General features: G+C 35.8%; 1 protein-coding gene across 3 annotated transcripts; it reads right to left on the bottom strand.

Annotated features, from left to right (window-relative positions):
• Window positions 1-545: 545 nt before the first annotated feature.
• On the bottom strand, window positions 546-19,875 carry LOC133297357 (phototropin-1-like). Of its 3 annotated transcripts, XM_061496481.1 has the most exons (24): window positions 19,530-19,875; window positions 18,098-18,753; window positions 16,984-17,166; window positions 15,632-15,723; window positions 13,970-14,255; window positions 13,621-13,840; window positions 13,430-13,500; window positions 12,876-12,982; window positions 12,417-12,466; window positions 12,162-12,266; window positions 11,829-11,888; window positions 11,661-11,750; window positions 11,180-11,256; window positions 10,696-10,780; window positions 10,300-10,380; window positions 9,841-9,944; window positions 8,497-8,546; window positions 7,985-8,091; window positions 7,739-7,876; window positions 7,159-7,210; window positions 6,545-6,657; window positions 1,423-1,563; window positions 1,183-1,290; window positions 546-876 (listed from the first exon to the last, which is right to left on the bottom strand). In XM_061496481.1, the coding sequence occupies exons 2-23, from the start codon at window positions 18,712-18,714 to the stop codon at window positions 1,186-1,188; spliced, it is 2,934 nt and encodes a 977-aa protein (XP_061352465.1). In that variant the 5' UTR covers window positions 18,715-18,753; window positions 19,530-19,875; the 3' UTR covers window positions 546-876; window positions 1,183-1,185. The 3 variants fall into 3 exon arrangements, 2 of the variants coding, with proteins under 2 accessions (XP_061352465.1, XP_061352464.1); XM_061496480.1 differs by lacking the exon at window positions 19,530-19,875 and having other exon boundaries at window positions 18,098-18,979; XR_009749628.1 differs by lacking the exons at window positions 546-876; window positions 19,530-19,875 and having other exon boundaries at window positions 1,423-1,519; window positions 18,098-18,979.
• Window positions 19,876-26,633: the final 6,758 nt, after the last annotated feature.

The following is a 26,633-nucleotide window of genomic DNA, read 5'->3' on the forward strand; positions in this document are numbered from 1 at the left end:
AGGCAAAAATCGTTGACTTGAAGATTTAGTCGATTAAATAGCTTGAAGATTTAGTCGATTAAATCTCTCTATTTAATCGACTAAATCTCCCATGCATAAGGTTGTTCTTCTGGTAAAGAGAAAGATTTAATCGATTAAATTGAAGATTTAATCAATTAAATCTTCATTTGACCATTTAGTCGATTAAATTTTTGACTTATTCGATTAAAGAGGGACATATTGGTAGATAGTTTGCAATAAGGGACAAAATAGTTATTAAATAATTAATGAAGGACAAAAAGATGAAAAAGCCGAAAAGATTCCCACGTAAGGTATGTGTCGGAGCCCAATAGTGGGATTAATGTTTCTCATATTATTTATTTCCTACATATATATAAAAGTATATAAGACCAATATAAAGTCATATAAAAATATGAATCCTACCCACTTTTATATTTATATAGAAGATAAAATTATCTTCTATAACATAAGAAACACTAATCCCTTACTTTTTTCGGCTAATATAAGTTTCTAAAACGGGTTTGTTCAACATTTTTGTGATTTGTAATTAGAGGTCTTTTTTTAAATAAAAATTAACAATACAGATTTACTTTTTACATCATATAGTGTTAATTGACTTAAAATATTATAAAAATATACAAGAATTTCAACACTAGACTAACTGAATGATGCCCCAACCCCTAATCCCCTATTGGAAGGCCAGCCAACTTAGTAGCATAAACTATCAAAAACTGCAGTAGAACTCCATTCTTAAATTACAATGAACGCATCAAACTTTACACCACTGAAGCAACAGATTGAAATTCCTTTAATTGTTGAGAAACGCAAAGAATTCATCATGCGTTTCATGAATGCCATATAACTTCATCCTCTAACCTACAGGCCACAAGATATTAAGTTAATAACTAGTCACTAAAATAACAATGGGACAAAACAGTGTCCTTTTAAAGGACACAAACTTATATACTTTTAGCTGTTTTTAACTATGCATTTCCGAGAATGCATTATTATAATATTAAAATTGTACTTTTTTTACTTTTCACATCAGCAGATAGCTTCTCAAGAGAAAAAAAAAAATACAACTTTAATATTATAACTATGCATTCTCGGAATGCATACACTCACTAAACCCAATAACAATATAACCACAACATATACATATAGAGAGGGAGGAAGAAAGACCTTTTAGAAAACATTTGTTTGTAAATCCTCTTGCTCGGGGTCTACATCTTTGGCTTCTTTTCCTTCTTCAGTTGCCAGTAAGGGAGGAGCATCAAGCTCAGGAGGTTTCTGGTTAAGAAAAGAAATGCTTTACTAATCAAACACTTTACGACAAAAAAAAATTAAACTAGACGTGGAAGAAAACATCGTAGCAATATATGGAAACCATTGCTACTATAAAATTCAGTTACTATGTTATACCATGCAACGAATTAGTGCCCAATTGACACTACGAAAAAATGGGTGCCGCTTAATTTCATTTGCTCCTTCCTGTGAACCCAATCTGTTTTTGGGATCTCTGTGCAACAACCAGTGAATTAGCTGCTTTGCATGGAGAGTTACCTGCATGCATCAAGACTTATTGCATATTTTTACAGATACAGAAGCAGAAAAGCAATCAGGTGAAAAATAAAATGCAGGTTTCATTATCTTGATAATCAGTGTAGTACAATGCCTTGAGAGCTCCCAATATATAGGAGAGAATACAAAGTAACAAACTCCCGTGAAATACGCAAGTGAGGGAGTCAGCAATAGAAAAAGGCAAACAGCAGATAACAGAAAAGAATAACAAACGAAAAATTACAAAATGGGAATTGTGTAACTGTGTATATCTGTTAATACCCCCCTTCAAGATGGAGAGTGGATATTTGAAACTCCCATCTTGGAAAGAAGGAAGTTGAATTGTGAGGGATGAATAGCCTTGGTGAACAGGTTCGCAAGTTGGTTGTTGGAAGAAACATGGAAAGTCTGCAGTGAACCTTTGGAAATGTGTTCCCTGATGAGGTGACAATCGATTTCAATATGTTTTGTACGCTCATGGTAGACGGGGTTGGCAGCAATGTGGAGGGCAGCCTTGTTATCACAGAACAGGTGTGCAGGAGAGGGATGAGCAATGTGAAAATCATGCAGTAAAGAGAGAATCCAGATAACTTCACAAGTGGCATTGGCCATAGACCGGTACTCAGCTTCTGCAGAAGACCTTGATACAGTGGATTGTTTCTTAGACTTCCAAGAAATAGGAGAGTTACCAATGAAAGCACAGAAGCCAGAGATGGAGCGGCGGGTATCAGGGCAGCTTGCCCAATCAGAATCAGAAAAAATATTGAGTTGTAACGCAGATTCAGACGAGAAGAGGATACCTTGACCAACTGTGTGCTTGAGGTAGGCTAGAACACGATGGGCAGCCTGTAAGTGGGGAACTCTAGGAGCAGATAAAAATTGACTGAGTCGGTTCACAGCAAAGGACAGGTCTGGTCGAGTAAATGATAAATAAATCAGCCTGCCAATAAGTCTTCTAAAAGGAGTGGGGTCTGGCAGCAAGTCACCAGTATGTTGGGAAAGAGTCAGGTTTGGTTCCATTGGAGTAGATTTGGGCTTGCATCCAGAAAGACCAGTGTCATGAAGAATATCAAGAATATATTTGCGTTGACTGAGAAAGATGCCTGTGGATGACCGAGCCACTTCAACACCAAGGAAGTATTTAAGTGAGCCAATATCCTTTAACCTGAAACAGCTATCAAGGGAAGAAATAAACTGCCGAATAGTGTTAGAATCATTGGAGGCAACAATGACATCATCAACATAAACAAGCACATCAAGCATAATTGTGCCATTATATTTCAAAAAAAAAGAGTGATCCGTTGCAGATTGTGAAAAATTCATTGAAAGCAACGTGGAACTAAGCTTCTGAAACCATTGGCAAGAGGCCTGTTCGAGGCCATAAAGAGATTTCCTTAATCGGCAGACTGGATTTGGAGGAAGTGACGTGCTGTGACAGCCATAACGGAGGCAATTTCATATAAACCTCCTCACTGAGATCACCGTGAAGGAACGCATTATTGACGTCCAATTGGTGAAGAAACCAACCATGAATTGCAGAAAGAGCAAGAAGTAGGCGAACGGTGGTAGGCTTGATGACAGGAGAAAAAGTTTCAAAATAGTCAATGCCTTCCCTTTGAGAGTAACCTTGTGCAACCAAGCGAGCTTTGTACCTTTGAAGACTGCCATCAGCATTGCATTTGACGCGGTAAACCCATTTGCATCCAATATCTGATTTACCAGGGGGTAGGGAAACAATATCCCAAGTCTTGTTCTGCTCAAGAGCAGATATTTCATGTTGCATAACAGTACACCATTCGGGTAACTGAGAAGCCTGGGAATAATGAGATGGTTCATAATGGGAGGACAAGGTGTTGATAAAAGCCAAGTGAGCAGGGGAAAGATGATGATAGGATAGAGAGCGGGACATAGGATGGGCTGTTGTGGTAGAACAGGCATAGTCCTTAAGGTAAGTAGGGGGATGAGTGGCTCTTGAAGGACGTTTGGGGACAGCAGCAGTGGTGAGTTGAGTAGGTAGGGATGTATCAGGTATGGAAACAAGAGGAGTAGAAGATATAGGAGAAGAGGCAAATGGAAAAACAGATTCAAAGAAAACGACATCCCGGGATATAAAGACTCGATTGGAATTGAGATCCAGCAGCTTATAACCCTTGTAACCAGCTGGGTAACCAAGAAAAACTGCAGGAAGAGCCCGAGGGGAGAACTTGTGTCTACTGCGGGTAAGTGTGGAGACATAACAAAGACAACCGAAAACACGAAGGTGAGAGTATTTCGGCGGCTGTTTGTAAAGAAGAGTAAAGGGAGTATTATTGGACAAAACAGGAGAACATGTACGATTAATAAGATAAACAGAAGTTGAGACACACTCCTGCCAATAGGGGAGAGGGAGATGCGATTGGAAATGAAGAGCACGAGCAACATTTAGAATGTGCTGGTGTTTACGTTCGACCACAGAATTTTGTTGAGGTCTATCGACACAGGAGTGAAAGACTGCAATCCCTTTAGATGAAAATAAAGGAATTTTAAATTCAGGTGCATTGTCAGAAGGGATAGACTTGATGGACACACGAAACTGATTCATAATGTATGTATAGAAATTAGTGAAAACTGAGGAAAAATCAGATTTGCATTTAAGAAAAAAAATTCAAGTGAAACGTGTGCAATCATCCACAAGTGTAAGAAAAAACCGAAAACCATCAATGGAGACAGGGGTGAATGGGCCCCAGATGTCACAGTGGATTAAGTCAAAAGGTTGAAGAGATAATTGTGGATTTAACAAAAATGGTAAGCGCTTTTGCTTAGCTAAAGGACAAATATTACAATGTAAACTTTCAGAACAAGAACTCAAATGTAAAAATTCTTTCATTGATGATAAGACTGGTACAGAGAGGTGACCTAGTCTAGAGTGCCATAAGGCAACATTCTTTTGAACAACAGAAAAACAAAGGGGTGGGGGAACATGATTTGTGGGGAGAAGAGCAGCAGAATCAAGGATGTATAACCCACAAACCAGATTAGCAATCCCAATCATTTTGCCCGAGAGACGTTCCTGAAGAAAACAATGGGAAGACACAAAATGAGCAACAATGTCAGTATGACGAGTAAGAGCACCGATGCTCAACAGATTAAAAGAAAAAACTGGAACAAATAAAACATCAGTAAGGGTGAGAGAATCAGAAAAAGAACAAGACCCCTTGGAGGTCACCGGAACAACCGTTCCATTGGGAAGAGACACGGTGGATTCATATGTGGAAAGGGTGTGTGCTGATGATAAAGGAACACAGGAGACGTGATGAGTAGCTCCGGTGTCCAGAACCCAGCAAGAAGAAGGCAAGGAAGAGGGGGACTCACCACTGAAGCTGGCAACGGTGGGGTTAATATCGAGATTTGGGGAAGGCGGTGGAGAGAAAGACGGTGAGGTGGGGTTCGATGAAATTAGGGTGAGGAGCTGTTGGTACTGATGTGGTGTAAAGGTATGAGAAGGGGAGGATGAATCAGCAATAGCTGAAACGCTGGCGTTTGAGTGAGGGGGTAGATTGGGCCTGGTCGATTTGGGCTTATACCCTGGTGGGTAGCCATGCAACTTGAAACATTTGTCTTTAGTGTGGCCCAAACCGTTACAATGGGTGCAGAAAGGGCGCTGACGGCGTGGAACTCCCCCAATGGCAGCAGCAACGGAAGGTGGAGAAGCCATGGACGGTGGAGGAGCAACATCAGGAGTAACAGAGACCGAGGATGTAATCTCCCTCTGTCGTTCTTCTTGCAGAACCAAGGAGAAAACCTTGGACAAAGACGGAAGGGGATCCATGAGAAGGATCTGTGCCCGAATCGAAGAGAAGGAATCATTTAAACCCATGAGAAATTGCATGGCATGGTCCTGGTCACGATCACTGGTAATGGACCGTAAAGCACCACATGTACAAGGATAGGAAGGGGAGTAATCAAGAAGCTCATCCCACAAAATTTTCAAACGGGTGTAGTAAGTGTTTATAGAAAGGGCACCCTGATGCAGAGATGAGATCTGGAGTTTCAATTGAAAAATACGAAGGCCGTTAGCTTGGTGAAAGCGATGACGAAGATCGGTCCAGATGTCATAGGCATTGGTAAAATACATCAAGCTATCAGCGATATCCTTGGAGACTGAGTTCAGAAGCCAGGAAATGACCATGGAATTACATCGATTCCAAGCATGAAACAGAAGATGGTCCTGAGAAGGACGAAGGAGAACACCATCAACAAAGGATGATTTGTTCTTTGCTGTAAGAGCTATAAGTGTAGCTCTGGACCAGGAGATGAAGTTCGAACCAGTTAGGGAATGAGTGACCAGAATCAAACCGGGATGATCACCATTACTGAGATAGTAAGGACTATTGGTGTCATCAACGGATTGAGATGGGCCAGAAGAACCTCCACCATTGGGATTAGAGGTATTACTATTAGCACCGCCACGAGCCATGGAAAGAGGCCAGAGCAGTGACTAGGAAAGAACTGTTAAATCTGATACCATTTTACAGATACAGAAGCAGAAAAGCAATCAGGTGAAAAATAAAATGCAGGTTTCATTATCTTGATACTCAGTGTAGTACAATGCCTTGAGAGCTCCCAATATATAGGAAAGAATACAAAGTAACAAACTCCCGTGAAATACGCAAGTGAGGGAGTCAGCAATAGAAAAAGGCAAACAACAGATAACAGAAAAGAATAACAAACGAAAAATTACAAAATGGGAATTGTGTAACTGTGTATATCTGTTAATACATATTAAAACAAAAATTATCATTGATTATATATGAATGGGATTTTCATAAGAATTTGACGTGACCATTCCATAACTTCATGTTTCCTTCCTTAAAGCCAATGATTTGATTATTTTGCAGTTAGTCTAAAATCATGTTTGGTAGAAAACTATTTTTGAGTATCCCTGCATGTAATTGTCCGATGTCAGATTATTTTTATAGTAAGTTACGCAGGAGAACAATCTCACCGGTTTTCTTTTGGGAAACTTAATGTCCTTGTGAAGAATATTTGCAAATGTTTTTTGTCTTGTCTTTCCCCTGAACGGCGTATACCCATAAAGCATTTCGTATAGAAGAATACCTTAAAAAAACAAAAAACAATGCAGTCAAACAGTGTGATATAATTTATTTCAAATATGTCAAAACTCTATAGTCATGTGAGTGCTGTTTGTGTGTGAAAGAGTCAAACTGGTTATGATGTGGCCAATAATTTCAGTTAATCACAATATTTTAACATGAGATGGATGCAATAAGGATGAGACGTAAATGTTTATTTCTAGCATTTGAATTGACTTTTTATAACTGTTTCAACTTCTATTTTCCAAATCATTAAATCAGATGTGCATAACCCCGGTAAAAAAAAAAAAGGCAACAAGGAAAAGAGTTAAGAATAATAAAGAGAAATAGAATAACATATGCATAAAAACTGATTTAGTTATCTATGGAAACATTAATATCCACTACACAATTACACATACTAAAATATAATACAATCGGACTTTCCTATTTTAATCTTTTTCAATGTTTAGAGACTGATTTATATTCATAATTGCCTTTGTTTTTTATAGGAGTTAAAAATTACCCAGTGCCCACCAATCCACAGCACTAGTATGGCCTGAACCAGTTATAATTTCCTGCACAAGTTGAACTGTCGGTTAGAACAAAATCTAAGAAATGCATACAAATTTCCAAAGAAGTTCAAATAGCATGAATGCAATAGAATTCCCAGTATACCGGCTAGCCACAAAGATCCCACCCCCACCCCTTCAAGAAACATTAAGGTCTCTACAGGAATAAGAATAGTTCATGTCTAATTGGCAAGCTCATCAACAATGATTGAATAATCAATGCAAGATTTCTCCACTCACTTCGTGCTAATTAATTCATGCTTGCTTGCATAAAACAATCCTTTAAATTTAACGAACAGATCCATGTTACAATTTGTCAGTAAAAAAAAAAGTTTTACAAACTAGTCAAGTATATATGCACAACAATAAATGACTTTTCTTAACAAAATGCAAAGTGTTCTATAATATATTCAAATGCACCATATGTATAATAATTGGTGCATTCACCATAAAAATTAAGTATCTGAACCAAGCGTATCTAGAACCATAGTTTTTGCTGCTCAATAATATATAATATGTCCAGGAAAAACAAACCGGAGCTATATACTCTTCCGTGCCAACAAAAGAATTTGATGCTCTCATTGGTTCAGCTATAAACAATGGAAACTGTTGACTTTTCTGTTGTTTCTTCTTCTTCTTTTTTTTCTTTTCATTTGTAGCTGGAATTATAAGCTGTAAAAAGTGCAGTCAGACGTAAATAAAACTGTTTCAGTGGCCTGAGTTAAAAGTATTGCATCTAATTAAAAACTACATTATCTGAAGTTCTTGTCTCTAAGATACCTGTGGCTTGCAAGATGTTAAACATGACAAATCAAAATCTGCCAGAGACACATGCCCACAGCTCTGGATCAACACATTTTCTGGCTTCAAATCCCGGTATATTATCCCTGTAAATTCTCACCAAACAATGTCATATTAAATTTTGTTCTAGTAAGTGTCTTAGTATATTTCAGTAGAATTTATGTGGCAAGATTTCTTCGAAGGGCAGAAATTTGTGATAAAAGGATCATGTAATTGCTAGGAGGTCTGTGTATGAGACTTTGATGTCTTTATGATGATTGCAAAGGAAAGGAGAAGAAAAAAAAATATTTCATTACATTTATGCTGATTGCAGGCAGCCTGATAAGTTCATCCCAGAGTTTCAGAAATATTTTGTCAATTAAAAACATCTCCCAAGTTGTAAGACAGTTTCATGAGTTAAAAGAGAAGGCAACAAAAATAATTATCATGATGTCATATATATATATATATATATATATATATATATATATATATATTTCATAAGAGCTTACCTTGACAATGAAGGTACTCCAATGCAATCACTACCTCAGCAGCATAAAATCTACATATATATTAAGAACTTAATGTCAGTTAAAGGAAAATAGAGAAACACAAGAAGTAGCAGACATAGTTGAATAACGATCCTTTGCTTTAGTAGTGGTTATTGAACGGTCGATTGAAAGTTGTTAGACTGAAACAGACAGTACTATTTGAATAGTTTTGAGGTATCTGTAAGGTATCAGACTTTAGAGAAAGAAACTGAAATCTGTAATCTTTGTATATTATGAAAAGAATCTTAAGAGCTTAAGTGTTACAGGTATAATCTATATATACTAAGCTATTCTACTCACCAAAGGCTTAAGCACTAATAACAGAATATAACTGTTAACAAACAGTTATAACAGAATATATCAGTTACAATCCTAACTGATTATATTAGATACACTATCAGTATCAATCTCATTTCAAAATTAAAATATCACAATCAAGAATATATGAAATGTTATCTCAAAAACAGAGAGATTCAGGCCCTCACAAACTTGGTAGGAGTAGGAGTTTTAGACTCGTTGACGTAAGTTACTATTTCTATGCAACATAATTTATATAGAACAACAGAGAGATTAGAATACTCGAAAGTTCATTAGTTTGACTAATAGAATTAAGGGAAAGATATTGTAACAACCAAGTTGTGTTACTACCAATGTTATTACCAATCAATCTCACCGTTAGATCGATTTGTTATATATAAAACCATTAATTTAACCTCATCCAACAGCTTAAACTTTTGGGTTGAATTGATTTTTTACATGGTATCAGAGCCTCGTGTCTTGAGTTCGATCCTCAGAATTTTCCTATGCATTGTCCACTCTTCAAGCTCAGTGGGCTCTCATGTGAAGGGGCGTGTTGAGATATATAAAATCATTAATTTAACCTCACCCAACAACTTAAGCTTTTGGGTTGAATTGGTTCTTTACTGAAAGCATTAAATATGAGAAATCATAATCACACAAAGGTGGAAATAAATATAAAGTATTAAATTTGGGAAATCATGACCATACAAAGATGGAAATAAATATAACCGTTGGATCAATATAATCGATCTAACGGTAAGATTGATTGGTAGTAACACAACTTGGTTGTTACAATATCCTTTCCCGTAGAATTAAGAGAAAAAGGTGCACAAAAAAATAAATAAACAAGAGAAAACGTCATATACACACACGATAACCCTTCCCTCGTCAGATCAACCAAAGTGGGAGGGAAAAGACATCTCACCCGTTACTCATCTTGATTGTGTTCAAACTCTAAATTTGTTATATATATGCATAAATTCTTTGAGCAGTAGCATAATATACCTCGCCGCGTCTTCCTTGAGAACCTTTGTTGGCTGCCGGTCAAGAAGCAGGAATAGTTCTCCACCAGGATAGTAATCAGTTATCAAACAAACATGTGTTTTGGTCTGCAAATTAATCAAGTTCCAAATACTTGACAAAATCAATATATAGAAAAGCAGCCACGTGAACATCCTTGTTATTCTTTAACTTCTGAATCAATTGTAATAGAAAATAAAGGCATTAATCTAGGTCAAGACAGAGAATATAATTTGTGAAATCATTATCCATAAAAGCAAGGGTCTATGATAAAGACATTGTGATGTGACATATGTGCACTCAATGATCACAGGCTTCTGTGCAGAAGGGGGCAAAGTGATCTAGCAATCATAAAGATCCTAATGTTCCAACCAGTTATTCGCAACTCTAGTCATTAATAATTATTGAGTATCTTATTTGAAAATAATGTTTTGAGTTTCGAACCTGAAAGGAAGCATATAATGCAGGTAGAAAAGGGTGGTCCAATTTGTCAAGGACTTCTCTCTCTGTGCAAGCTCTATGCACCTGTAGAAAGTTTAGAAAGCCCATCCTATTACGACAAGTAGTAAATGCTGCTATAACTTGATTTAGCCCACTAAAATGTTAAGGTAATTAGAAACACTTATATATATATATATATATATTGAAAATAGTTTAGTGTATTTGAATATTGAAAAGTCATTATAGACTTGAATTAAGTGATAGAAGTTAACTTGTATCACCAAAAGGCAATGAAAATGAAGCCAATACAGTATATAATAACTTCAACACAAACATGTCTAGGTTGTAGCAGTTAAAACGAAAAAGAAAATAGTCATGTTAAATAATCATATTCAAAACCTTGTTACGATTGAGCATAACACCCTTATCCATAGCCTTCATGGCAAAATATTGACCACTTCCACACAGCTCCACCAGATGTACGCTGCAAGCCAGTAATATATGATATCACTGCCACATAAGCTTGATGTGGAAAAATAATGGAGCAGAAAGAAACTTCTTATCATCCAAATCAATGAAGAAAATCTAATTAAGATTTTAAAATATTGACCTCTCTTGAATTTTCAGCTATCAAGGGACTAATTCACTTATAACTTATAATTCTCTTAATATATGCAGAAATTCCATTAAAGAAATGCTAGAATTACTAGTTGAAGTGAAGAAATCATAAAAAAGTATGTCGGCCATATGTGGTTATCCAGAGCATCATACTCGTAGGATTGCAATTCATTTCACCAGGCATTTAATTCAACCCACATGCCACCATTTTAGGCCATTGTGAAATGATGGGAAATGGAAAAGCTAAATCAAGGGGGGGAAAAACCTGCCAGTATCTCCTGACCCCAAAGGTTTAATTGGCCTAAAGTGCTTTAAGCCTATCTGTTCTCCAGTGTCTAGGATCTGCAAAAAACCAAGAAACCAAGGTCACAAAACAAGTTGCAAAAGTAAGATAACTTGCATAAGACATTCAAGAAGTGACTAGGAACAAAATCCAGTACTTACAACCCTATGGAATACAAAAGTATCTATAATGGTTTCATGTCATGTTTACCAACTCAATTAATATAATCTTCAATATAATACATAATTAAAGAGAAAATTATGATCAATTCCCAGAAATCTAAAGAAACTATGGAAATACAAAGAACAAAAAGATAAGTCAGCACAATTAAACATGATGAAGTTTTTTGTTGTTTGTAATTTATAGCCATACTGTGTAAAAGAAATTCCTAAATCTTTAATCAGTTAATAGAAATATCAATAAATACAGGAAAACATGACATTCTAAAATACAGAAGTAATACCTTCTGAATAGCTCTCCAAGCAGCGTTACCCTTCCTATGAGGTTTGGGATGAACCACTTTTGAATGATTCATCCATAAATCGTCTGGTTTCTGGAGATCACCAAAGAGGTCATGTCACAATTGAATTCAAAAGCTCTTTAGGAGACAAAGATAACCAGTAGACCTTACTAGATTAGCATCTGGAAGTTCTCTCACTGCCTCATCAACATTTTCTGCAGTTTGTTTGACCTGAGGGTGGATGTCAAGTGAACTTGTTATAAATAGGGATATACAAAGCGTAATAAAATTGAACAAACTTTCCTACTGTTACAGATAATGCCAACAAATATTATATGAAAAAACAAAGCTAATAACAGATTTAAAAAGTGTTAAAGGAAATCATAATCAATAGGCTTTATAGACTCTCAATTGTAAAGCCTGAAATTGGATATTATGATGTTGACAATGATTTGAGATCTCAATGCATGTTAAACTAATGAAGCACTTGAATAGAGACCAAACCAATTGTTCTCCCTCCTTCGCACTATCTTCTGCGATGCAGTTGTTAAGAGGCTCTATATGTTGACTGCCATCAAGTTGAACACCAATAAAATACTGTACTTCTCCCTGTTAAACCACGAGGAAAAGAGACGAAAGCTAAGCTTTGTGTTCTGTTAAAGTATAGATGAATGGAATATGATTAACTACCCAAAAACAAAATTGTACGGCAAGATATTAAAAGATGTAACATCATCGGAGGACTAATATAATCTGTACCTTCTGATCACGCATGGGTTGCAAATGAAACAGGTTCCAGAACTTTTTGCCTGGGTTGATCAGAGAATTCATCAATAGCAAGTGTAGTAATAATTGCAAAATTATTGAGCTTGAAGTTGTTAAATAGCTATATTTCCTTTGTACGCTAAGAAAGGGATTCAGGATTCCAAAACTGGGATATATATGCAAATATTGATAACTGTTTTTTATGGACTAGTACTAATACAGGTTAATGTATTCATGAAAAATTTGGAGGTAACAATATTTTTATTTCTTGTAATGAACTCAATAGTGTGGCATTGAATATCATGTAAATATTTCCTATCATTTTAAACTCAATTAGATATTCCATACTACTATGTACGCCTGTACGGAATATTCATGTAATAACTATAAACCAATCTTTAAGAAATTAGCCTATGAAAGTGGATTTCCCAGCAGAAAATTAAGCAATCTTACCACTCTTTGTATAATTAATGAGTTGCACGGTAACTTCTGTTTGGTTGTCAATTGCCTCTCTTATTTTCCTCACAGTTTCTGGATCAGTTTCAGGTCCTTGCAGAAACCTGAATAGCCAAATACCATTATAATGTAAATACACTGAATTTTGACATAATAGAAACACCTTTTTCATCATTTCCAGGTACATCAATATTTTGAAATTTTCAGAAAAGCATTTACATTTGTGTCACTAGCTTCCATCTAGCATCAGTATACTTGCCATGTAATTATTTTACTTTTAAATTCAGTTTCCTGAAGTTTTTAGTGATTTTGCTATGCTTATATGTATCTTCTATGTTGGACTAGGCTCCTTATTTCTGGAATTTTCCCATTTATCATTGATGGAAAGTTGGAAACATTTAAAATGCAATAAACGAAGCTTGAGGTAGAGTTGGAGGCGAAATTTTATAATATTCTGTTAAAATCAATTTCAGTTAGATTTTTGTAGATGGCTTGCGTGAACAAAAGCATTAAAATATTGATTTGCATGGTAATGTGAAATTAAAGCATACCTGCAATTTCTTCCCAAGATTTCTTCACGACTATATTCTGAAAGCTCTAAAAAGCTATCAGATGCAAAGATCTGAAAAAGTAAAAACCAAATACAAACTCCATCTTGTTAGATCTTTACCTCCAGTACAAGAATCCAACAGAGAAGGGAAACACTTTGCTGTAATGACATAAATGATTTGAAGAATCTTACTATAGGATTGTCAGGAAGCCTTGGATCAGTAACGACAAAGTTTTTCTCTATACGTTCAAGTGTGGTAGCAAGATCAAGACCTTTTCGCTTTTCCCTTTGCTTTTCTTTATCATCAAATTCAAAACTATCAGGCCTCTCATCAACTTCATTCTCAGAGCTAACATCCTCAATAACATTATCATTGATGCTTTCATCGTTGGACTGATTTTTTGTGATGAATCTGAAGCATATAGAAGGACATAATATTGTAATATACTAATTGGAGAATTAGTTAAAAAAATTTACAGTGATTATCTCAAAAACATAGAACGAGATGTATATAATAACACAAGTAAATAACCATATGTACCCCATGAAAGAACGGCGATGAGAGTTTTTCTGTTTATTTTCAGGAAGCTCACTGATTCCTTCCATTGAATTTCTATTTCCTCCTAGTGATCTCCGTCTAAATGAAGCCACACTCTCACATTTTCTCCTTAATATATTTTCTGTTTTCTCTTCCTCTTCTTCTTCTTCTTCAGCACCTCCTGATTTTATGATCAAGGGACGGTTCGTTGATTCACTGAATGCTCGGGGGCGCTTCATTGCCTTCACCAACTCAGATACTGAAGTTGTAGCCTTCTCTTTCTGACGAGCTGTATAATACACAAGCTGTTAGTGCAGTTAAAAATAGATATGAAAATCTCTTATTACTCTGCATGAGATGGTAGGAAAATTTGTTTGACACATGCATAGTGAAACAACTTTCTATAGTTATTTGCTGCCTTGTTTTACTTCTAGCTAGTTTTCTATAATAACCAGTCGTACAACATTGACCCAAATAAGAATCTCATATTTGAACTTCCATTGTCATATTGATACTGAATCTTTATCATTTCTGTGTGTTGTATATGCGCGGCATAAAATGAGCGGTATTTAAGTATATAATATATGTAAAAGATAAATTATACTTACTACCATTTTTTCTTAACACCTTTTATTATTGACTTTGTTATCTTTAGATCAAAATTAAATTAATAGTTACAAAATAACATATCGAGTAAGAGTCGATTTTGATCCAATAATAACAAAAGTGGTAAAAGAAGTGATAAAAAAATAGTAAGTAAAACCTTCCCCTATATTTAAATAAGGAAAAAATATTTCTGAAGTTACTGCAGATAAGTTATTCGCATTTATTCCCAAAACGATGTCGTTTTGGTATTGAAATCTTAAAAAATTATAAATATAAAGACTATTATAACCCTGGAATAAATTAAAATTACAAAACACCGTGATTTCAGCTCCAAAACGACATCGTATTGGGTTTACTGCAGATAACTGCAGACAAAACGAACCCTTTAAATAAAGGGAAAAACTATTCTCATAAGATTAGTTTTTCTTACTACACACCCTTCGATAACTGTATAGCCTATTTATTTTTCTTTATTTTTTTAGGTGGTGGGGCTTATATGTTTGTCTCTATGACATGAGATAACTTATCTCCTTTAACATTAAATAAATCCATAAAAATTGAACAAAAAGGCCAAATGTTTTCTTCAGAATTTATTAAATGATGGTCATATAGTTTGTTCTTCATAATAGTGAAAATGGAAAGATGAAAAAGTAATGGGAAACGGTAATGGCTTGGCTTTGCTGAGTTATGGGACAAGAAAAAGGAACACGTCATTTGATTCTAATGTGTCTAATAATGTACTCTCATTGACCTGTAGTTTTCATTACTATTTTCTACTTCATTTTTGGTATGTAACCTAATTTTATCGTTTTTTCTTGACTTCAATTTGTTTTTTTGTTTTTTATGAATAAAATAAAATTCATTCGCATCATTGAGTTACTGTTTCTTTTCATTGTTTGAAGTATGATTACTAAGTTTCTAATTGTCGCATACACATTTTATGGTTTTCCTTTGTGATTAACCGTAAGTTTTAATGAAACCCATTATTCCTTCAAATCACTAAACAATGTGAATGACTATTGCAGTGAAATTGAAATGACAAAATAATGTGTCTAATACCATCATATCGAATCAATGATTCGGGCAATCCATTGGGACGTAGCATCTTCTCCTTGGACCCCTCCGTATGCTTGCTAACCTCCACTTGCATTCTGCGACAATCACCAAGACAAAGAAAATACATTGGGCAAGCATCCCGCTATACGGCTTCTGTGTCATTACATCAAAGCCCACATGCAACCAGTGCGTACGTTCGAATCTTTCGCCAAAGTATACAATAACAAAAAGATAAAAGGAAGTCCCTTTGGCCCAAAATTTGGAAACGGCTTATATTCACAACTTCACAAGGCTCTCAATAATTGGGTCAAATATGTTGAGATATATAGTCCCACATTGATTGGATGAGAAACTAATATGGCTTTTATAAGGCTTTGGACACTCTCACTCCTTGAGCTAGCTTTTGGGGTGGTGACCTCAAGGTTCTTTACATGGTATCAGAGTCTCACCGTCCCCCACTTTAAAAAGTGGAATTAAAATAAAAATTCCACACTTCTAGCCTAAAGGGCTCTTGCGTTTGGGGGCGTGTTGAGTGTAAAGTCTTTTTGAGTTCTAACAAAAAATATGATCCTCACTTTAGTCTCTTATAAAAAAAAAATCTCAAGATCTCTAAGAAATTTAAAATGAATCCATTTAATTGAAATTGTGATCCCTCACAAACTCAAAAAAAATCCCTCAAAAGAACTAAAATTGATCCACTTTGAATTTTTTAAGGACCTTGAGACTATTTTTTTTTTTGTAAAAGACTAAATGGGGGATCATATTTTTTGTTAGAGACCCAAAAGATGTTTTACTCTAAAATATTCCAACCCCAAATATGTAAATCAATTCACATAAGATTTTCTCAGTTTAATATATGATCTCAAATTTGAATTCTAAATACATAGTTGAGCTGTGTTAAAAATTTAATAAGAAAAATTTTATCGCTCGTATAATTCTGTCCAATTCAACTAAATTAATGATGAATTGGTGAAAAAATCTTTAAAAAAAAATTACACACATTCATGACAAACACCGCCCCAACCAAGAAAAGAGTCATAAATGTCTAAACCAATCTATAATTGTCACAAATAGTTAAACATAGGTCACTTTGACAGAGTCTAAATGCAAAGAAAACGACATATTGAGTGGTCCTTATCGCAGTCTAAGGTGAAATGCATGCAGCTCTTGCCTCACACTCATCTTATCCTAGGATTAGCAACAGACACCTCGTGTGCCATGACCAAACCAATGAAAGGTCAATTTTCGGTCCCAACTATCACCAGATGATAACAATTGTACCAACAAATAATTATATAATGATAATTCAAATCAAATATTAATGAATTAAGAAGAAGAAAAAAAAATTAGCTAACCCGATAAATTTGAGCACTTTGCCATCGTCGTCCTTGATTGGTGAAATAGTGAGAAGGTTCCAGAAGGGTGTCCCATCCTTCTTGTAATTTATTATCCTTCCACAGTAACTGGACCCTGCTTGCAACGCTTCCCTAATCTTTCCCACTTCCTCCGGATCTGTATCCAAACCCTGTAAAAGCCGACTGGACCCAACTCCGACCCGAAATTAAAAATACGTTATTAATAAGATAATTAAAATCGATATTTTACATATAATTGAAATGGTGATAAAAAATTATAAAATATAAAATCGTAATGTAAAGAAATTATAAAAATATTTAAAATATTAGTAAAATTATTTTAATAAAAAAAATTAAAATCATAATAATAAATCAAAATTTTAACTACTATGATTATTATCCTTTCCTTACCATTGTCAAAGTTAAGACGAACGTTGTATTTTTTTTTTTCTCATTTTAAGTAAAAATATAATAAGGATTGGTGTTTAATTTATCCTTTTATAGAATATAATTGTGTCATTTTTTTGTTACATATAATTATGTCACTTTAGATGAGAGAAAAATATATATAATAAAAAACATGATGAGAAATTGAAAGATTTTTTTTAATTTAAATTTTAAATAAAAAATATTATTTTTAACTCAAATAACCATTTTTTAAATGGAAATGTACTTAAAATTTTGCAGCAATTAAAATTTTTAAGTTACAACCATTTTTTTTATAACATTTTACAATTATATTTTAATCGTTAATTTATGTCAATTAACGATTATTATTTTTGTAAATCAAACTCATTAATTAATTATTAATTCGCAATAAATGATAACCGTTTATTGACAAAAATTAACAGTTAAGATATAACTGTAAAAAGTTATAAACAAAAATAGGTTATAAGTATAACTTTCTCTTTAGAGAATACACAATTATGATCTTGTAATCGTAAAAAAAAATTTCTCTTCACGTCAAAAAAATAATTTATGAAGATAGAAAAAAAATAACTTTAAGATCATAATTATAATTTTTTTTTCCCAAGAACTTAACAAAAGAAAGGACCCTTTTTAAAATCACAAACATTTTTTTTAATGTAATAATAATAAGGTAGCGAGTACGTACCAGTTTCTTCCTATGACTTCCTTGGATGTATAACCCGTCATCTTAAAGAATCCGGCACTGGCATACATAATCGGGTAATCGGGTTTGGTAGCATCCGAAACCACGAAAGTCTGTTGGAACGCCGACAGAGCGTCCTTCAAGTCTTTCGAAATTCTCGGAATCCCGCCGAATTCTTTGCTGGCGCCGCCGTCAAAAGAGTCGCCGGAGATTCTGTCAGAGTTGTTGGAGTTCTTTCTGGAAGAGGAACCGACTATTTTGTCATTGGGTTCCTCCCCGCCGGAGTTCCGAACAGCCACCCCTCGCGGCTTCCCGGTCTCCGTGTCCGTTTTCAGTACCAAACCCCACTCGGCGGCTCTCTGCGCCGCCTCGCCGCATTCCCCGGCTGGCGGAGGTGGTGGGTTGGCCATCCAGGAGGTGGTGATGATTTCATCGGAGGGTAATGGGTTGCGTGGTTCTTGCGGCGGTTCTGTCCAGGTTTTCCGGAGGAGCTGAGAGCGCACCGTCGAGTTGGTTGTTGGGTTGAACACTTCGAGGGAGCCACGAGGATCTCTGTGAAATGATGATCTCACTGATGACGATGACGATGATTTCTTCGGTGTTATTTCTAACTGCTCCATCGCTAGCTACCTCTCTCTCTGTTGTACTTTGCAATTATACTAATATAGGAATGTTGTTAGTAATAATAATGAGGTCACTTTTATAAGATCCCTTACTCTTATCTCATTTTTGTTCCATAGATAATAACATTCTGCTTCATTCAGTACTTAAATTTCAGTTGGATTGGGAATCAGTTATGGAACTGAATTCACTCTTTTGATTTAATGTGTATTTCAACACCAGAACATGCTCTCATATCAGGGCATTGAATTGTATGTGATATAATGGGACCAAGGCAAATAATGAGTTGTCGGGGGTTGTTTCGTCATTTCAACTGTGTTTCATTCAGCTATTTTGTGCTCCTTATTGAGTTGGATCACTGCAGGAGCTTCTGAGGGCCTCACATTTTTTAAGGGTAGTTTTGTCAGTTGATAATGAGATGTGATCAAATAATTGGAGGAGGGGGATATCAAGTTTTTTATTATTTGGGACCTTAGGAGACATCTATATAGAAACGGGTTGTTTTCTAATTATGACAAACAACGCTAGTTATCTGGGCGCTGTCGGGCCCATAGAAATTAATCCCAATAGAAGAACACGCAATAGAGAAGAAATTTATTAGGGAAGCTAATTATCTGTGATGATAATTGATGGAACTTCTTCATATATACTGAAGAATGTTTCTTATAGTAGAAAAGTGAAAGCAAAGATGGTTGACGCAAAACAAGCACGGAACACAATTCAAAGAAACCTCTCTAATTGAGTGAAATTTTATTATTATCATCATTAATTATATATTTTCTAGTATATAATGCAAGTGAACACTAGAAAATACCTCAAGCTGAGTTTGTGCTGGATCAGGAAGACTGAGAAATTTGGAACTGGCTTGGCTGTGTTGTATTCTTCAGAAGCGGCACACTTGATAAAATGATTAGAAGTTGATTTTTCTAGAAATGGCTTTTAATGGGAAAGAGGAAAAATGGAAGTAAATCAATTAAAAGAGATATTCTGAACCATTGTCAAAAAGGGTTTGGCTGCCCATTATCCCTGTGCAACGTTTTTCACATGGCTTTTACACGCTTCACTCTCAAGTCCTGAATCATTAGGGGACATCGAAGATCTTACTTTCAGGAACTAAATAATGGCTCTTCTTCAGTTGCTTCCTAACCTCTTTCTTTGTTGTCTGTGTCTGCGTTAAATGGAAATCTAGCCACGGACAAAATAATAATAAATAATAATAGTAATAATAAATAATAAAAAATAAAACGGCAAATATCTAATAATGTTTGGGTATTGAGACTTGAGATAGTAATATCACGTAATATATCTTGCTCTGAACTAGACCTTAAAAGCTAAACTAAAACCACAAAAAGGCATGGAAGGTAGACACGTGATACAATGTTGGTTGATTGTTGCAAGATACACGACAACCACCAGTTATCATCAATATTCGATAAAGGCCTATGATCCTCCCTTTTATATATATTAAATGAAAATTTATTTTCTAAAAAGTAATTAATTTTTTTTATTTGTGTAAGAGAAATATATTAAAAAGTTTTAGTTTGAATTATTTTTATATGTATTTATAACCTTAAGTTAGGTTGAAATGATTTTTGAGTTTTTAGCTTTTCCTGTTTTAGTTGCTTAGTTATTAATAGTTAGGTCGCATTCTTTTCACGAGCTCCACCTATATTACGAACCTTTTGGGGGCAGTAAGAAACTAAGATGAAATTATGAGCAAGGTGAAAGAAGAAGAAATCAATCTTATCTAGTAGCTCAGTTGGTATCAGAAAATTGAGCAGTTTGGATGAAAATATATGTTTGATCCTTTTCATAATTTTTTTTGGGAAGGATTGAAAGTCTTAATTTCAGGATTCGTCCCGAATCGGACTAGTCATGAAACGTGAACCGATTAAAATATCTCTAAAAAAAAACATAAAGAAATAATTAGAGTGGGGAGCATGAAAAGCTAGCATAAGAAAGGAAGTGAAGTGCTATTATGCTATAGGCCCCATAACCATGTGAAGTGCTTTGGGGACAGTCATCTTATCATGTTGGTCGCATTTATATGCGACGCCGATGCAAGGAGAGCATTCAAATGTACAGCTCCTCGTTGCTATTCCTAATCTTGCCTAGACAAAGACCATACCTGCATAATACATACATGGATAACTTTGAAACTTCAAACGTTTCTGTCCTTGGTTTCCATCGCTTTCCCCTTTTACCAGTTCATTATCAACTCGCATGGGAATCATGGGCTCCCATGGGTTAATTGTGTATGTTACATACCTATCATTCGCTATCATCTCCCCATGTACTACTCTTGTTAATTGGTCCTCCGGAGACAAGATCTTCTTCTCATCATCCATTATAGAAAAATTACCTAAAATTCGTAACTTGTTTGAAATTGAGTAACCTGATTTGAGGGAGACATGCAGGGATTGAGGATGCATGTATCAGGATTTAAGAGACTTTCAAACTCTGGTAATTTTTTCTTCTATTTCTATTATGTAACTTTTTTTAGGGATCTTGGAAACCTTGGCTAAACGACCATTTTAATGCATTAAAAAAAAAAATCCACCAAATGTGATAGTTCAGTATGTACTAAGAAAGCTGAGCGGTGAAAAGGAAAAGGCTACGGTTCAATTTCACATGCTATATTTACGAGGAGTTTAAATATATTCATTTTTAACATGTTTCGCACTTTAAATTAATCTCATAACTTATTTAAAAGGCCAAAAAAAACTTATGAAAATATTGAGAGAAGTCAATTCATCTAAAAAATTAATTAAGATTGGATAACTTAAAAAAAAAATTCCTAAATAATGCAATCTTAAGACGCGTATCCCATTCATAATATACTGGTCCCCACGTAGGAATGTCATGTATCGAGCGGTCCCTGCACATATTTAAAAATAAAAAATAAAAAATTGTCATTTTTTGATCATGGATAATTTCGTACTAGTCCCTACCGCATATGACATGTGGCAGTCCCACATGCAATAGTGAAATCAAAGGGGAATTAGGGGGCGATCGCCCCTCTTCACATTTCAAAATTGACTGTTATATTATCCATTTATGTTATTTGCTATTTTTTTCTCTAATTTTGTTAAATAGTATTGTTTGAATTAGTTTGAAAAAAATAAAAATGTGAAATATAATAGAAAGATATAAAAGTAAATTTATATAAATTAAATTTAAATATGATAAAATTAATTTTGTTTTCTAGCCAGTCTCAAATAGATTTAACACCTATAAAAATATCATAATGTAATAAATAAATAAATAAGATAAAAATAATAGAATTAGAATTTGAAAATTGGATACAAACTAAATTTAAACATGATAAAATTATTTACTTTGGTAAACAATCTCAAACATATTTGATGTCTATCTGAATATCAATATAAATATATAATAAATAGAATTAATTTTTAATTTCATTTTGTAATCAATCCAATTTATTTGATATTTTTATTTATTTTATATTAAATTATATTGTGACTCATGCAGAGTAATTTATATTTTGTGCGTATTTTTATTCAATTGTATATTTTTTATTTTAATTATATATTTTAAAATACATATAATTTTACCAAGTAACGAATAAATCCTAAGATACCAAAAAAAAAAAAAATCCCGCCATTATCCATATGAGGAGCGTACGGAATTAATCTAACATAGATGGAGTGTGACTATTGCAATTTACCTGAGCAACAGGAAGAAGAACCAAGAACAATGAAATGGGTAAAGAACTCTCTGAGCAGCAGAAAGTACAATACGTGTATTCAAGTAACCGATTGTTTATTACATCAATGAATGAATCAGAATAATGTTCTCTTTGACATATATACAATGTTCCTACTTAACCCTTGACTAGGTGTCCTATTCTAACTTTCCCACTTCCAACCCATTACACCTGTCATCTAACTCACCAACCACTTACACGTGTCCTCAGCAATAGTAGTCTTTAAGCTTTGATGAAGGAACTCTTTCCCTGATTATTTTGGCCGGCTCAATGCTTTCTCTTCTATTCTGTTCGTTGCTATTGTTGTCCCTTTGTGTAACATATTTCCCCTCTTCAACAACAACCTTGTCCTCAAGGTTGATAGCTGAATATGCACTGCGTAAGTATTGTTCGTGTTCCCATGATGCATCTTCAGGTGGAGACTCAGACCATTGGATGAGAAACTCCTTGTGTTGCTGGCCACGAATGGTTTGTGTGCGTGAAGCAATCACCGCAATTGGTACTTGCACTGGTCGGTTATCAATGGATAACTTGGGTACATATAATGGTGTGGGGGAGGTAGGACCAAACCATGGCTTAAGTAATGAGACATGAAATGTGGGGTGAATTCTGCACCCTTCAGGAAGATCCAATTGGTAAGCGACCGAGCTAATAACTTTGGCAACTCGGAAAGGACCAAAGAAACGCTTCCCTAGCTTGTGATTACTCCTCTTCTCTACAGAAACTTGGCGGTAGGGTTGGAGCTTTACCCATACAAAGTCACCCACCTCAAACAACCGCTCTTGTCGATGCTTATCTGCCTGATTTTTCATTCTGCTTCGAGCACGAGTCAGGGAACGTTTCAAACCAACCAGTAAGGCATTCCTCTCTTGCAGCAAGGAATCCACTGCCTCTACTTTCACTAACCCCCTGGGATAATAAGGTAACATGACAGGTTTCTTACCATAAAGAGCCTCAAACGGAGACATGCCAATGGCAGAGTGGACAGCAGTGTTATAGTGAAATTGTGCCCAACAGAGAAATTGGGACCATGTGTGAGGTTTCTCATGACAAAAAATTCGTAGATATTGTTCAACATATCGGTTAGTTACCTCCGTTTGTCCATCTGTTTGAGGATGGTAAGCCGTACTGGCCTTCAAAGTGGTGCCACTTTGCTTGAATAAATTCACCCAAAATTGGCTCAAAAAAATTCTATCACGGTCAAAAATTAAGGAGCGTGGAAAGCCATGATTGCGAACGATCATATCACAGAAAAGTTGTGCTACTTTGGCAGCTGTGAACGAAGTGGGTAATGCACCAAAATAAGCAAACTTACTCAATCTATCCACAGTGACTAAAATTGTAGTAAATCCATGAGACAGTGGTAGGCCCACAATGAAATCTAAAGTAAGATCTTCAAACACGCCTTCAGGAGTTGGTAATGGCTGGAGTAAACCGTTTGGAGCTGATGTTGAGGATTTAAATTGTTGGCACACTTGACAATTACGTATATAGTCCTTTACATCCTTGCGCATTGTATCCTAGTAAAACGATGATGATACCCGTAATAAGGAACGGAGTACTCCAGCATGTCCCCCTAGTGTGGAATCATGAGCTTCTTGTAGAATTTCTGGTATGAGGCTTGATTTAGGACTCAGCAAAAAACGTTGTCTATGGAACAACATGCCTTCTTTCACAGAAATCTGAGGTAACGAACAAGGATCCTGTAACAGTTTCTGATGTAAAGAAATCAGATATGCCTCCCTGCCATTTTCCTCTTTGATTCTAGTTAGCAAATCAAACGTTGGTTCACCGATTAACGTATAGACAGCAGCCAATTGCTCCTCCTCATAGCAACGAGAGAGCCCATATAAGTATTTTTGTTGCTCCATGGTCTGAATGGTTTGCCCCAGCAGTTCCTTAATGCTTTTATGGTCTGTACGAATTGTGAAATGAGCACCAAGTAAATACTGTCGCCACCTCTTAACAGCCTCACAAATGGCATACAACTCTCTTACATAAGTAGAGGTCGTAGCTAGTCTGGGACCCAATCGTTTGCTAAAGAACGAAACTGGTTGATTGAGTTGTAGCAGCACGACACCAATCCCTGTATTGGATGCATCAGTCTCTAGGACAAATGGAATATTGAAGTTGGGTAATACCAGAACAGGAGTGCTGGCCATTGCCTTTTTTAAGTAATCGAAGGCTTGCTGAGCATCTTCACTCCAGCTAAAAGCCCCTTGCTTCAACAAATCCGTGAGAGGTGAAGCTATGATAGCATAATGCTTCACAAATCGTCTGTAATAACCCGTGAGACCTAGGAAACCTCGCAGTTGTTTAACTGACTTAGGTGGTGGCCAAGACATCATTGCCTCTATCTTTTTGGAATCAGCATGAACCCCTTTGTAAGACACCTTGTGGCCAAGGTAATCAATCTCATCCACCCCAAATGCACATTTGCTAATTTTCACAAAAAACTGATTCTGGTGAAGAGTGTGTAAAGTAATCTGCATATGCTGTATATGTTCCTCTATTGAAGAACTGAACACAAGAATGTCGTCAAAGAAAACGATGATAAACCTGCGAAAAAAGGGTCGAAATAGATGGTTCATCACTGCCTGAAATGTACTTGGAGCATTAGTCAAACCAAAAGGCATGACTAAGTACTCATAATGACCCTCATGGGTCCTAAAAGCTGTCTTGGAGATGTCTTGAGGAAGCATTCTGATTTGATGATAACCTGCCCTCAAATCAAGCTTGGAGAATATGGTGGACCCTCCTAATTCATCGATCAATTCATCAATGGTGGGCATAGGAAATCGATCACGAACCGTAAGAGCATTGAGAGCTCTATAGTCTATGCACATTCTCCAAGTTTTATCCTGTTTCTTAACTAATAAAACTGGAGAAGAATATGGACTTGTGCTGTATCGAATGAAGCCTGAAGCTAATAAGTCGGATACCTGTTTCTCTATCTCCTCTTTTTGATGATGACCATATCTATATGGTCTTACATTGACTGGTCTGGCTCCAGCTTCCAAATGAATCGCATGATCCATTGGGCGGCAAGGTGGCAGTGACCTAGGAATAGAAAACACAGCTTGATACTCCACCAAAATGTGCCACAGGTCTGGATGAACAGAGGGCTGTAATTGCAACAATTCATTATCAACTGCATCTTCTAATTGATGTTGCGTGTCACAGGTGATAGCTAAGCAACCTCCCAATGCAGAATTCTTGTGGTTGTCTGTTTGAGACTCACCTGTCAGAATAACCAGCTTACCTTGCCACTCAAATTCCATTGTCAAATGAATATAATCATGTGTTACCTTTCCCAAGGATTCAAACCAGGCCATCCCCAAAATGATTCCTAGATTAGCCAAATCAAGGACCCATAAATCTGTCTCGAAGGATTGGCCCTGTACCAACAACTTAACTTTCGGACACTTACAGTCACACACTAAGAATTCACCGTTTCCAAGGAAAACTCTCATTTTCCTGATTCTGACCATTGGAATTTTCAAAGTTGTGACCAACTCCCTTTGTATGAAGCTATGTGTGCTTCCAGTATCTACAAGGATTGCCACTGTTTGTCCTTGAATGCTGGTGACAAAATTCAAGGCTTTGGAATTTCGTGTCTCTGATAAAGAATGCAGTGCAGCATCCTCAACGTTCGTGCCAGCCCCACTAGAATTCCATACAATTTCTTCCCCCTCGTCCTCATCCTCGAGTTCCTCTCCCACCATGAACAAGAATTTTCCTTTACACCGATGCTTATTAGTCCATTTCTCATCGCAGCTAAAGCATAGGCCTAATTCCCTCCTCTTGGTCCACTCTTCCTGAGATAGCCTCTTAATTGGGGTCTGAGATGTAGATGTGAGAGATGAAGTAGGCTGAGATATTGACGTTTGTGATGCCATGGGTCTGTTCTGTGTAGTACCCCCCATTGATGAAATCAATTGGGAAGATTGATTTGTAACACCTTCGCTGGAATAAGGGCTACGAAAATGAGGTTTCTTCGTAGTAGTTGATACCCCATTGTTCAGTGAGACTCGTAGTTCTGTGTAATGTGCATCATATACAAACGCAAAATGCATTGCACGTTGAAGAGTGCTTGGCTCATGAATCTCAATGGCCCTTCGCAGATCAGGAGATAATCCCGAGACAAAGAAGCTCAATAATAATTCATCATCAACATTTGTGGTTTGGTTC

Source organism: Gastrolobium bilobum, unplaced genomic scaffold (assembly GCF_033153095.1).
Source record: "Gastrolobium bilobum isolate Gb01-03AN ecotype WA unplaced genomic scaffold, APGP_CSIRO_Gbil_v1 utg23917, whole genome shotgun sequence".
In the NCBI taxonomy this organism is placed as follows: Eukaryota; Viridiplantae; Streptophyta; class Magnoliopsida; order Fabales; family Fabaceae; genus Gastrolobium; species Gastrolobium bilobum.

Bases quoted from the DNA above. Each gene is read 5' to 3' on its own strand.
- LOC133297357 (XM_061496481.1), bottom strand. From the start codon at position 18,714: ATGGAGCAGTTAGAAATAACACCGAAGAAATCATCGTCATCGTCATCA. The intron at 14,256-15,631 runs GTATTAGACACA...TGTATTATACAG, and splicing joins ATCATTGATTCGATATGATG to CTCGTCAGAAAGAGAAGGCT. The intron at 8,092-8,496 runs GTAAGCTCTTAT...GAGAATTTACAG, and splicing joins GGAGTACCTTCATTGTCAAG to GGATAATATACCGGGATTTG.